General features: G+C 51.4%; 1 protein-coding gene across 4 annotated transcripts in view; it reads left to right on the top strand.

Moving 5' to 3' along the window:
* PRKD2 (protein kinase D2) overlaps positions 1-12,112 on the top strand; it is a 32,369-nt gene that overhangs the window by 7,901 nt on the left and 12,356 nt on the right. For all 4 annotated transcript variants that reach the window (XM_018062650.1, XM_018062649.1, XM_018062652.1 and 1 more), the window contains 10 exons: positions 3,666-3,820; positions 3,925-4,147; positions 5,403-5,480; positions 5,556-5,709; positions 6,647-6,764; positions 7,061-7,138; positions 8,604-8,862; positions 10,564-10,616; positions 10,754-10,826; positions 11,481-11,587. In XM_018062650.1, coding sequence (XP_017918139.1) covers positions 3,666-3,820; positions 3,925-4,147; positions 5,403-5,480; positions 5,556-5,709; positions 6,647-6,764; positions 7,061-7,138; positions 8,604-8,862; positions 10,564-10,616; positions 10,754-10,826; positions 11,481-11,587 — 1,298 coding nt within the window. The remainder of the gene's footprint in view (positions 1-3,665; positions 3,821-3,924; positions 4,148-5,402; positions 5,481-5,555; positions 5,710-6,646; positions 6,765-7,060; positions 7,139-8,603; positions 8,863-10,563; positions 10,617-10,753; positions 10,827-11,480; positions 11,588-12,112) is intronic.

Raw genomic sequence — 12,112 nt, 5'->3', positions numbered from 1 at the left:
GGATTTGGGGGGAAGGAATTGGCTTCCAGGATTGTGGCCGCTGGCAACTCTGAAATCCACGGGGTGGGTCGTCAGAAAGGGCAAGCTGGAGCTCTGGCAAGAGCTGAAACGTCTTTCCACCTGGGAAATCTCAGGTTGCTCTTTAAACCTTTCAACTGACTGAAACAGGCCCACCCAGATTAACTAGGATGATTTCCCTCCCTTAAAGTCAGCTGATTGTGGACTTGAATCACATCGCCAAATACCTTCGCAGTAACACGCAGATTAATAACTGCATGCGACACATGAAGCTGACCGTCAGCGTCCATCCCTTGGCAACTTAGCACTTCCTTCTCCTAGGGCTGTCCTAACAAAAGATCATGGGCTGGGTGGTGTGAACAGTGGAAATTTATTTTCTCTTGGTTCTGGAGGCTGGAAAGTCCAAGATCTGGGTTCTGACAAGATATGGTTCCTGGTGAGGGCTGCCTTCCTAGCTTGCCGATGGCCACCATCTCATTGTGTGCTCACATAGCACGTGGGGAGAGGGCGATTTTTCATGTCTCTTCTTTTTATAAGGATCCCAGTCCCCCTGATCAGGGCCCCATCCTTAGGGCCTCGCTTAAACTTAATTCTTTCCTTAAAGGCCCCATCTCCAAATACAGTCACATTGACGATTAGGGCTTCAATAGATGAATCTGGGGGAGAACACAAGCATTCAGTCCATAACAAGCAACCTTACGCATCTCCTTAAGCCATACTTTAAAAAAAAATAAAGGAACACAGTGTGTTCCTTTGAGACAAGTTGTCTTAAGGTTAAGCCCAAGAGTTGGGATTCACAGGTTCACTGTCTCTGTCTTTGATGCTTCTGATCGGGAACGCTGAGATTACGCCTACCCTGAAGATGAGGGCGGCACTGCTTGGCTTAGCTGGGCTCTATACACAGCAAAAGAGGACCATCCATTCTGAGATGATGATCTGCACCACCATTGTTTATTCATTGTGACCCACTATGAAAGAGTATTCTCAGGTGTTCCATTGTCTAAGGATCTCCAGTTTTGTGGCAGTCAGGCTCATATGGAAATCTGGAGTCCCTGATACCCTATGTTTCAGAAGGCCCACAGCACTGGTGAGGACTCTTATCATGCATTCCTAAATATGGGACTTCCTTAGTGGTTCAGCAGTAAAGAATCAGCCTGCAATGCAGGCAGGAAGTGCAGGTTCAATCCCCGGGGTCAGAAAGATGCCCTGGAGGAGGACGGCATGGCAACCCACACCAGTATTCCTGCCTGGAGAATCCCATGGACAGAGGAGCCTGGAGGGCCACAGTCTGCCTGTGTGCATGAATGCTAAGTCGCTTCAGTCATGTCCGACTCTGCAACCCCATGGACCGTAGCCCGCCAGGCTCCTCTATCCATGGGATTCTCCAGGCAAGAATACTGGAGTGGGTTGCCATGCCCTCCTCCAAGGGATCTTCCTGACTCAGGAATCAAACCCATGTCTCCTGCGGCTCCTGCACTGCAGGCAGATTGTTTACCACTAAGCCACCAGGGAAGCCCAGGCTACAGTCTATGGGGTTGCAAAGAGTTGCACATGACTGAAGCTACTGAGCAGCAACGGCAGCCCTAAATATGCTTGTGGAGGACTTCCCTGGTGGGCCAGTGGTTAAGACTCCACTCTTCCACTGCAGGGGACACAGATTCGACCCCTGGTTGGGGAAATAAGATCCTGCATGCCGCATGGCCAAAAAACAACAAAAAGCAAAGCATAATTAAATACACTTGTGGCATTATTTAAGGGCTCTAGAGATAATAGCTGTATTAGGCCCACAAAAGCCAATTTAGTGCATTCAAAGCTGCTATCAATATTGCCATCGTCCACACATCATATCCGACTCTTGATGTCTTGGTTTGCATAACCTTCATCACGGTGTGTTCCTGGTGGCATTAAGTTCTAATGGCCATTCTCCAAGTGGACTTCATTGGCCTGGCATCACAGATGATGGTCCAAGTACACATGGTTCCAAAAGAGGCCCAAATGTCTGTCCTTAATGCTAGTGACAACCTTCCTACAGGAGATTGACTCCACTTTGGTATTCGTGCTAGGAGTCAAAGATGAGTTTCTGAAATTCTGTGAAGCATGTGAGTGATTAAAGACAAATTGAGACATGGTTCCTGTGTGCGATTTGCCATCCTGGAACTCCTAGCAGTGCCAACAGCGGTCCTGAGGCTTGCATTTGCAGTTGTGACATTATGCATTCGAGACTGCCTAGGAGGAGGAATTGCTGAGCAGGAAAGTCTGTAACAGGCAGGCTGCCAGAAGACAGGTTTCATGAGATGTTTCAAAAGAAGTTTCCAAAGGATGGAGGAACATTTTCTTTCTTTCTTTTTTTTCAGTATTTCTTTATGTGTTTGGCTGAGCTGGATTTTAGTTGCAGCATTCCAGCTGTTAGTTGGAGCATGTGGTATCTATTTCCCTGACCAGGGATCAAACCCAGGCCCCTTGCATTGGAAAGCATGGAGTCTTAGGCAAGGGAGTCCCTGAAGGAAGATTCTTTACTCCAGAGGGCAGTCCTGGAGTCATCTGGAATTATCAGAGATGTATGGAGAAGCGTTCAGGAAGTCCAGTAGGAAATGACAAGCTGAGCCTGACTCTATCATGGTCAAGGATTAAAAATAGAAAAGAAAGAACAAAGTCAGTCTTCCACCTGATATGATACAACCATCCGGAGTGGGACTGAAAATGTGCTCTTTCTCCAGAAGGCAATGCCCTCATGTGATAGTCCCTTTTCTCCTTTGATATCCTGTAACTTAGATATTGGGACTCTCCAGTTTTCTCAGTGGCAAAGAATCCGCCTATATGTGTATATATATATATCCTTATATCATGATATAAGTGAAGTGAAGTCGCTTAGTCGTGTCCGACTCTTTGCGACCCTATGGACTGTAGCCTACTAGGCTCCTCCGTCCATGGGATTTTCCAGGCAAGCATACTGGAGTGGGTTGCCATTGCCTTCTCCAGGGGATCTTTCCGACCTAGGGATCGAACCCGGGTATCCCGCATTGTAGGCAGACACTTTACCGTCTGAGCTACCAGGAAAGCCCATGATATAAAGCTAGTTATTATTAATATCTTATGTTATAGGATAACGGGGTAGAAGAGGGAAGAAGAAAATATTTGGTATCCGCATGTATTCATAACAAAGTAAGGAAGAAACAGTCATAACTGTGAAGTCCTCGGGGCTGCAACTAGCCACGTGGCTTTGGCTTCCTTGTCTTCCTTCTCCACTGCCTGGTCCATGTTTCCCTCGCCCTCAGCCAACACCTCACCTGCCCAGGGTGGTGGCCCAAACCTTTCTTTCTCTCTTTTCTGGCTGCCCTACGCATCTTGGAGCTTATTTTCCCAACCAGGGATCGCATGGCATCCTCAACTGTGAAAGCGCAGAGTCCTAACCACAGGACTGCCAGGGAATTCCCCAGACCTTTATTCCTGCAGTCTCTCAGCCCTTAGCAGTTCTGCCTGAATTGGGTTTTGTAGTTTTCCGTTGAAGTTAATTACACTAGGAAGAGGTATCTCAAGGGATCTGCTCTATTCCAGAGCTTCAGAAAAGGAGGAGGAGGGGGTGAGCGGAGCTTTAGAGCCCGGACCCGGTAGAGGCTATGAATCTGACCGTCTGGCGCCCTCCACAGGCTGCGGACTGAATTACCACAAGCGCTGCGCCTTCAGCATCCCCAACAACTGCAGCGGGGCGCGCAAGCGACGCCTGTCGTCCACATCTCTGGCCAGCAGCCACTCGGTGCGCCTGGGCACCTCCGAGTCCCTGCTCAGCATGCCTGATGAGCTGGTGAGCGGCTGGGGGAATGGAGAGGGTGAGTGGCTGGAGGGTGAGGGGGCTCCGGTGTGGGGACGGCTCACTAGAGTGTCCCCTCCACTCTTGACGTCTGATAGAGCCGTAGTACCACCGAGCTCATCCCTCGCCGCCCTCCCTCGTCCTCCTCTTCATCTTCGGCCTCGTCCTACACCGGTCGCCCCATCGAGCTGGATAAGATGCTGCTGTCCAAGGTCAAGGTGCCACACACCTTCCTCATACACAGCTACACACGGCCCACCGTCTGTCAGGCTTGCAAGAAACTCCTCAAGGGCCTCTTTCGCCAGGGCCTGCAGTGCAAAGGTCAGCGAGGGCCCCCGGGGTGGAGGTGGGGACAGAGTCAGAATCCACCCCCACCCACACACACACTCTAAGAGGCTTAGGATCTCAGCTGGGCTTGTGCCTGGAAACAAGAAGCTCTGGCCTGTTGTTTAGAAGCACAGGGTCTCGGAGGGGAGTGCCCTGAATCCTGGTGTTCTAGAACCTTTGGAATTCTGGAATCCTAGAACCTCAGTCCTTAGAAACTTGTAATCCTAGCACCTGCGAAATCTAGATTCCTATGACTCTCAGCATGGAATTCTAAAACTGTAGAACTTGAGAATTCTCAAATCAGAGAATTGTAGAAATGTTTCAAGACTTCTGGATCATAGGGTTCAACAGAATGAATCACAGAACCTTAGACTCAGAAATATTAAAACTCTCAAATTATAGATTCTCAGGTGTCCATTGTTTTCACACCTTATTCAAGACTCCCCAGTATATTTAATTGCATTGAGCCAACTACAGCTGCATGCAACAAATTCTGGTAAATTCTCTTTTCATATCTATTCTATGACAAATATTTTCTATATCCTTGTTATGGTTTCTTAGATACACCCATCATTTAAAAGTGGGCATTCAATTTCCAAATACATGGGATTTTTAAAGCAAAAAGAAAAGATTCTCAGAATGTTACAACTTTAAAACCATAGGAAGCGAGAATCATAGAAACCTAGAAACAACACATTTGAGTTTGAGAAGTCTCGAACCATATAGCCTTGGAGGCATCCTAGAAATCTAGGATCCCAGAACTTTGAATGACCAAATTCTGGAATACCAGAAGTCTAGACCCATAAAAAGTTAGAGCCATCCAATTCTAGGATTCATCAGAACAAGCAAATTCTAGAACCTCAGATGTTTGGAGCTAAAGAACCATAGAAACATTAAGTTCTAGGGTAATGGGTGTACAGAATCCTAAGAATTTTGACACTCTTAGATTCTAGAGGGTTATAAGTCTAGAATCAGAAGTGTATCACCAAATTTAGACTCCTTGAGTCCTAGGACTGTAAAGCTATGAACACTTCATCTGGCCCTCTTCCATTTAATTGAGCCACTCCATAGTTGAGGACTTTGTCTCAAAGGCAGGATGACCAGAGTAGGATCAGTTAGCTTTCCTGCTCCACAAAGCGAGAACAGACTCTTTGAGCCTGGGGGCTAGGGGTCAAGGGTCAACCCTTAGAGGTGACCTCTCCTCTCCCCCTCCCACTCATCTCCACATTTCTTGTCCTCCTACCACCAGATTGCAAGTTCAACTGTCACAAACGCTGCGCCACCCGCGTCCCTAACGACTGTCTGGGGGAGGCACTCATCAATGGAGGTAAGAAGCTAGGGGTGCTGAGTGAAAGGGCGACAGGACTGGGTGGAGGCCCCTCTGATTTCCCTGTCCCCCCAGATGTGCCCATGGAGGAGGCCACTGATTTCAGCGAGGCTGACAAGAGCTCCCTCACGGATGAGCCAGATGACTCTGGTTTCATCCCTGGCTCCCACTCGGAAAATGCTCTCCATGCCAGCGAGGAGGAGGAAGGCGAGGGGGGCAAATCTGAGAGGTACCCAGGGCCCCATCCAGCGAAGGCCCTTCCCCATCCCTACCGTGGGTTGACTTCACCCTGTACTTTTCTATTTCCCAGTTTCCTGAGACCTGTTGCAGGAGTAGCAAGCAACCTGGTGTGGCAGACGCAGGGAGAACGAGGGGAAAAGGATGGGACGTGAAGCCAGGGAGGGGGTGGGGTATTCAGATCACAGTGGTCACCCCGAGTTTCTTTCTAGTGCCACCAGCTCTGGCCGCCTGGAACCTCAGAATCCCTTTCTCCCAGGTCTTTCCTATCATTAACAGAGTGATAAGCTATCAGAGCTGGACCTTGAAGCACTTGAGAAGAGAGGGCTATTGGGAGAGGCAGCCTATTTCACAGATGAGGAAATTGAGTCTTAGAGAGGCAAAGAGAAGTGGCCACAGTCAGCCAGTCCAGGTTCTCACACAGGGATCAAGAGATTGTTGGCTCTGGAGTTGCACAGTCACTTAATTTTTCTCTGCCTTCATTTCCGCACTGTAACAATAGCATGATGTGCAAAGCGGCACAGAGGCTGAGCCGCTTGCTCGGTGTCACACAACTGGCTCCACGATCAGTGGGTTCAGAACTAATTACCGCTTATTGGGGGCCCACGATGTGCCAAACACTCTGTTAAGCTCCTAAGAAGGGCTTCACTTCTCACAACAACCCCTTTGGGTGGAGAAACTGAGGCACGAAGAGATTAGTACTTGCCAGGTAGCCTGACTTTGGAAACCAGCCTCTTAATGTGGGTCTCTCAAGAGTCGCCTTCCTCTTTATGGTAAATCTGGAAACACAGGCAAAAAAGTGCGGGCGAAATGGCCCTAGCTACCCAGAGATTGACTCCCACTTCCCCACCCCTCCCCCTGCTGTAGCCCCAGACACTATGGTTATTTTCTGCTTGTAACCTCTCACTCCTTCTCTCTCCGACTCTCAGCTCCCTGGGGTACATCCCCCTAATGAGGGTGGTGCAGTCAGTGCGACACACGACGCGGAAATCCAGCACGACGCTTCGAGAGGGCTGGGTGGTTCATTACAGCAACAGGGATACACTGGTGAGTGGGGGCGGGGAGCCAGGTAGATGGGGCTAGAGTTGGAGGAGGTGGGGTTTGAGGGGGCGGGGCTGGTTGGGGCTTGGAGTGGGCGGAGTCATGCTGGAGGCAGAGCTAGAAGTGGGTGGCTCTAGGGGTTTGGGGGCGGGGCGGGGTTTGGGGGCGGGGCGGGGTTTGGGGGCGGGACTAAGGCAAGGTCAGGGGTGAGGCAGGGCTAGAATTTGGCTGGGGTTCGAGTCAGAGCAGCCGTAGTATGGGGGGGCGGACGACCTCACCCTCTCAAGCACCTCTCCCAACAGAGGAAGCGGCATTATTGGCGCCTGGACTGCAAGTGCATCACGCTCTTCCAGAACAACACGACCAACAGATACTACAAGGTGGGCCTTCTGGCTCCCAGGTCCCCCAGCGCTCTCCTCTTTGTCCGCTGTATTCTCCCTTCCTCTCTCAGTTGCTTCAGCCAAATGCCTGCGAATCACACCCTCTGCCCACCCCCTGCTTGCACGCTCCATTCCCATCAGCAAGTGTCGCCCACGTGGACGCCGTGCCCTCAGTTTGATTTTTGGCTCCATCACTTTTCAGCTGGGGGACGCAGGCAAGTTACTCCACCTCTCTGCACGCTGCGCCTCTCACCTGTAAAGGGCGTCCAAGAATAGTCCTTGCCTCAGGGCTGTGCCGGAATTCAAAGAGATAATCTATGTGGAGCAGTTAGTTTAGGACCAGGAGTATGTTAAGCTCCATTAAACTCCCAGTAATTTCAAGTGTGTTATCATTATTACTTTATAGTTAATTTATTGAATTCTTTCTTTGTATTTATTCATCAGTGCCTCCCATGCCAGTCCTGGGTTCCAGCGAGTCTCCTCCCGGGTCCTTGCTTCTGCCCTCGCCCTCACTGTCTTTTTCCACACAGCAGTCAGAGGAGTCCTTTAAAACCATTACAACCTCCCAGTGGCTCCCACTGCCCTTGGAATAAAACCCAGACACCTCACTGTTTACCTGCTCTGGAGCATCCTCCTAACCCGTCCCATGGCTGCTTTCTTCTCATCCTTCCCGTCTTCCTCAAGCCATGTTATCTAAAACACCATCCCTGTTGCAACATCTCCATCTCCTGGTTTGTTTGGTTTGGCCATGCGGCATGTGGGATCATCCCTGACCAGGGATCGAACCTGTGCCCCCTGCATTGGGAGCTCGGAGTCCTAACCACTGGACCCCCAGTAAAGTCCTGGCTCCTGTCTTTATTGGTTTCATAAGTTTCTCTTTCTCATTCTTTCCTTCTTTTCTTCCTCCCTTCTTTTGTCTTTCAACACTTGCCAAAGCATATTCTTCCTCTTCATAGACCCTCCACCTTCTCTCCTTCTCTGCCTCCCTCCTTGTCTCCTCTGTCCCTTCCTCTCTCATTCACCTTCCATACACAGCTAGAGAGAAATGCTCCCTGCCTTGCACTAAACCCTTCCATGGTTCCTCAGGGCCCTGGAGCCTGTGGCCCATTAGGCCCTGCAGAGCTGGCCCTAGCCTGATCTCCCTTTTTTATTCATCAAACCCGGCATACTTACTTTGTGCCAGGCACCATCCATGTAATGGGGATATGGCATGTCCCTTGAACACAAGCCTTTTCTGCCTCAGGACCTTTTCACATGCTTTCCTCCCAACATTCCTCCACCAGCTGGCCTCTTCTTACTTTCTGATCTCTGCTTCAATGTAAATTCCGCCAGGAGGCCTTTCTTGATCACTCCATGCAAACCAGGCTCTTCCCCACCAAACCTGGATTCTGTGTGCTCATCTGAGTAAGTAGAGAGTGCCAGGGTCTGCCTGGAGCCCTCATGCATACTCTCTCTGTCCTGCCAGGAAATTCCACTGTCCGAAATCCTCACTGTGGAGCCAGCCCAGAACTTCAGCCTCGTGCCACCAGGCACCAACCCACACTGCTTCGAGATTGTCACTGCCAATGCCACCTACTTTGTGGGAGAAACCCCTGGTGGGGCCCCAGGAGGGCCTAGTGGGCAGGGAGCCGAGACTGCCCGGGGCTGGGAAACAGCCATCCGCCAGGCCCTGATGCCTGTCATCCTCCAGGATGCACCCAGCGCCCCAGGCCACACACCCCACAGTAAGGGCCCCACTCCAGGTCCCTGGGAAGAGGGGTCTCGGAGGGCTTAGGTGGGGCTCGAGAAGGGAAGAGCTAGGGAATGGCAGAGTGGAGAATGTGGCTTCTGGTCTCAGCAGAAATCAGTCTAAATCATTAAGCCCCAGACCTCGCATGTCACTTCCCCTTTCTGAGTCTTGTCCCGGGGCGAGTAAAGACTCCTTCAGGTTGTGAGTTCAGACTTTTTAATTAATGCTCCTTTGTGCCTGGCCTGTGCCAGACAGTGCTGTGGGCCCAGCTGTGACCAAAACAGCCCAGGACCTGCTTTTCTGGGACTCAGTCCCAGAAGGAAGGCAGACCTGTCCCCAGACACTGATGACTCACAGTAGGCAGGGTTGGGACAGGGGAGCAAGAGGGCTGTGGGAGCTCAGAGTGGGGTGACTAACCCAGGCTGAGTGTCCAGGAGGGCTTCCTGGAGGAGGCAACATCCAGGCTAAGACCTGGAAGTCGAGGAGGGGTGAAACAAAGAGAAAGGAAATGGGAAATCATTTCAGGCGGAAGCAAAGGATGATCAGAGTCCTGGTTTACTATGTTATGGAGCTCATAGTCCAGGGTAACTGACAGATGTTCATCAGATCTTCCTGGGAGAATGACAAGTAGGATGTAGAACACGTGCCAGAGGAATCCGGTGTGGTCCCAGGGTGACATGTGAGCTGAGACTGGGAGACGAGGAGGATTTAATTAAGTCCAGAGTGAGGGGAAGAGCATTCCTGGCAGAGGGAAGAGCAAGTGCCAAGGACTGGAGATAGGAGAGACTGTGATGTATGGGAGGCCTGGCGAGGAAGCCTGAGTGTCAGGAACGCACAACAGCAAGGGAGAGGACGAAGTCAAAGAGGCAGAGGGACCAGACACTTCCTGTTAGGCTATTTAAGGGACTTGGCCTTCCCCCTCAGGACACTGGGGAGCCATAGCAGAATTTTTTTTAATTAAAAAAATATTTATTTATTTGGCTGTGCCAGGTCTTAGTTGCAGCACACAAGAGCTTTAGCTGGGGCATGGGAACTCTTAGTTGCAGCCTGTGGGATCTAGTTCCCTGACCAGGGATTGAACCCAGCCCCCTGCATTGGGAGTGTGGAGTCTTAGCTACTGGACCACCAGAGAAGTCCCCATGGCAGGGTTTTGCGCAGGGGAAGGACAGAGTTAGGCTTATGCTTTGGCAAGATCCCTCTGGCTCCCCTATGGAGGGGGAATAGGAGAGATGGAGACAGGACAGGGAGACCAGGGAGGAGGCTAAGGGGCAAGGACTGAATATGCCTCAGGGAGGGGACAGATGTTCAAATGGCGGAAGGGTCAGGACTTTGGAAATGTCTGGCCCTGGCTGGGTTGGAGGTGGTGCAAATTCAGGTGAAGAAGAAGCCTGAGTCAGTTTCCTACTGAGCCCCAGTTTCCTCCTCAGTAAAATGGGATCATCACGCCTCCCTTGGTGCTGAGATCACAGAATGAAATGCTCGGTGAACTGCTTCATGACAACATATTTTGAGCTCCTCTCATTTCCTCCTCTCACTGGCCCTAGGAGGGAGGTCCTTTTATTATTCCCGTTCTCCGGGATGAGAAAACTGAGGTTCTTAGTGAATGAGTCTAGTCTAACTACTGGCCCCAGAGGGTGGAGTTATGGGTGATCTTGAGCCTGGGGTCTCCTCACGTCTGCCTTCCCCCTCTCCCCAGGACAAGCTTCTCTGAGCATCTCTGTGTCCAACAGCCAGATTCAAGAGAATGTGGTAAGACCCCACCCACACCCAAGGATGTGCCGGTCCCCCGCCCCCAAACCACTTCCCAGCTCTCCCACCCTCCCAGCTTCCTTGACCACCCCCCATCTCCATGTGCTCCTCTGACTCTCCCTCCCCCCACCCTGCAGGACATCGCCACTGTCTACCAGATCTTCCCAGATGAGGTCCTCGGCTCCGGCCAGTTTGGGGTGGTCTATGGCGGTAAGGATGTTTCAAGAGCCGACTTAGAAAGGCGTCTTGGGGGTTTCTGGGCCCCAGATTTAAAAAATTATTTATTTATTTGGCTTCCCTGGGTTATGGCACACAGGATCTTCGATCTTCACTGTGGCATGTGGGATCTAGTTCCCTGACCAGGAATTGAACCCGGGCCCCTGCACTGGGAGCTCAGAGTCTTAGCCACTGGACCACCAGGGAAGTCCCCAGACCTCCCCTTCTGATTGGCCACATGCTCATCTCCTTTTCTAGTTGATTAAGAAAGCTGGATCCTGGGGGCAGATGGTTGCAGGCTCACGTTTTCTCACTCGGAAAGGCCAGTGACTTTCTCCCGTTATTAATAGGGAAGGTAAACTCTGCCCTGATTGGCCACAGAGCTAGATGCTGGATTCTGATTGGTTACAAATCTAGTTTCTTCTGTTATAGCGTCTCAGAGCTCTGACTTTACCTTCCTTCATTCTACCCTTATTCCTAGGGGCCCCCACCCTTGACGTCGCTCCTGGGGGCCCCTCAGAGGCCCCCTGGTGGACTTTCATCCACTTCTGCCCAACTCTAGCTGTGTGTCTCTAGTGGGGTCTTCCTCTTGCCAGGACTGGAAGGTCTTGCTCCTCTCATCCCCCGCCTCCCCTACCCTCTGCCCAGGGAAGCACCGAAAGACAGGCCGGGATGTGGCAGTAAAGGTCATCGACAAACTGCGTTTCCCCACCAAGCAGGAGAGCCAGCTCCGGAACGAAGTGGCCATTCTGCAGGTGAGCCCTGGAGTCTGTGTTCCCGATCTGCCCCCATCCCCACCCTGCAAGGACTTTCCCTTCCCACTTCCTCCAGTCTGGGGGTGGTCAGGGCAGGCTTCCTAGAGGAGGTGGTATGCATGTTGAGACTGAAGGGGTGGCGCACGTATTCTGAGCAGAGGGACCAGCCTGGGCAAAGGTCTAGAGTTGAGAGGGAACACAAAGTCTTCGAGGAACTTGAAGGGGTTCAGGGTTACTAGATGGTTTATGTGAAGCAAGGTGGTGGTAGGCGGTGAGGCTAGGGAACAGGGTGGGGTCCCACCCTATGGGCTTTCTCCTGAGGGTACTAGGGAGCCAAGGAAAGATTTTGAGCAAAGAGGGGGACAGAGTCAGATGTGTGAACTTTAGAAAGATCCCACTGGCTGCTATTGGAGGGGAGGCGGAAGGTTTGTGGGGCTGGTGCCTGGGGCCCTGGGAGGAGGCTGGGTGAGGACCTGCGTGAACAGATGGGATTCAGCTAGGCAAGGGTTGGGGAAGAGCCAGGAG

The sequence above is a fragment of the Capra hircus genome, chromosome 18 (genome assembly GCF_001704415.2).
Source record: "Capra hircus breed San Clemente chromosome 18, ASM170441v1, whole genome shotgun sequence".
NCBI classification, from domain to species: Eukaryota; Metazoa; Chordata; class Mammalia; order Artiodactyla; family Bovidae; genus Capra; species Capra hircus.
The sequence above is the reverse complement of the archived record's forward strand: the minus strand, read 5'-3'. Positions and strand labels throughout refer to the sequence as shown.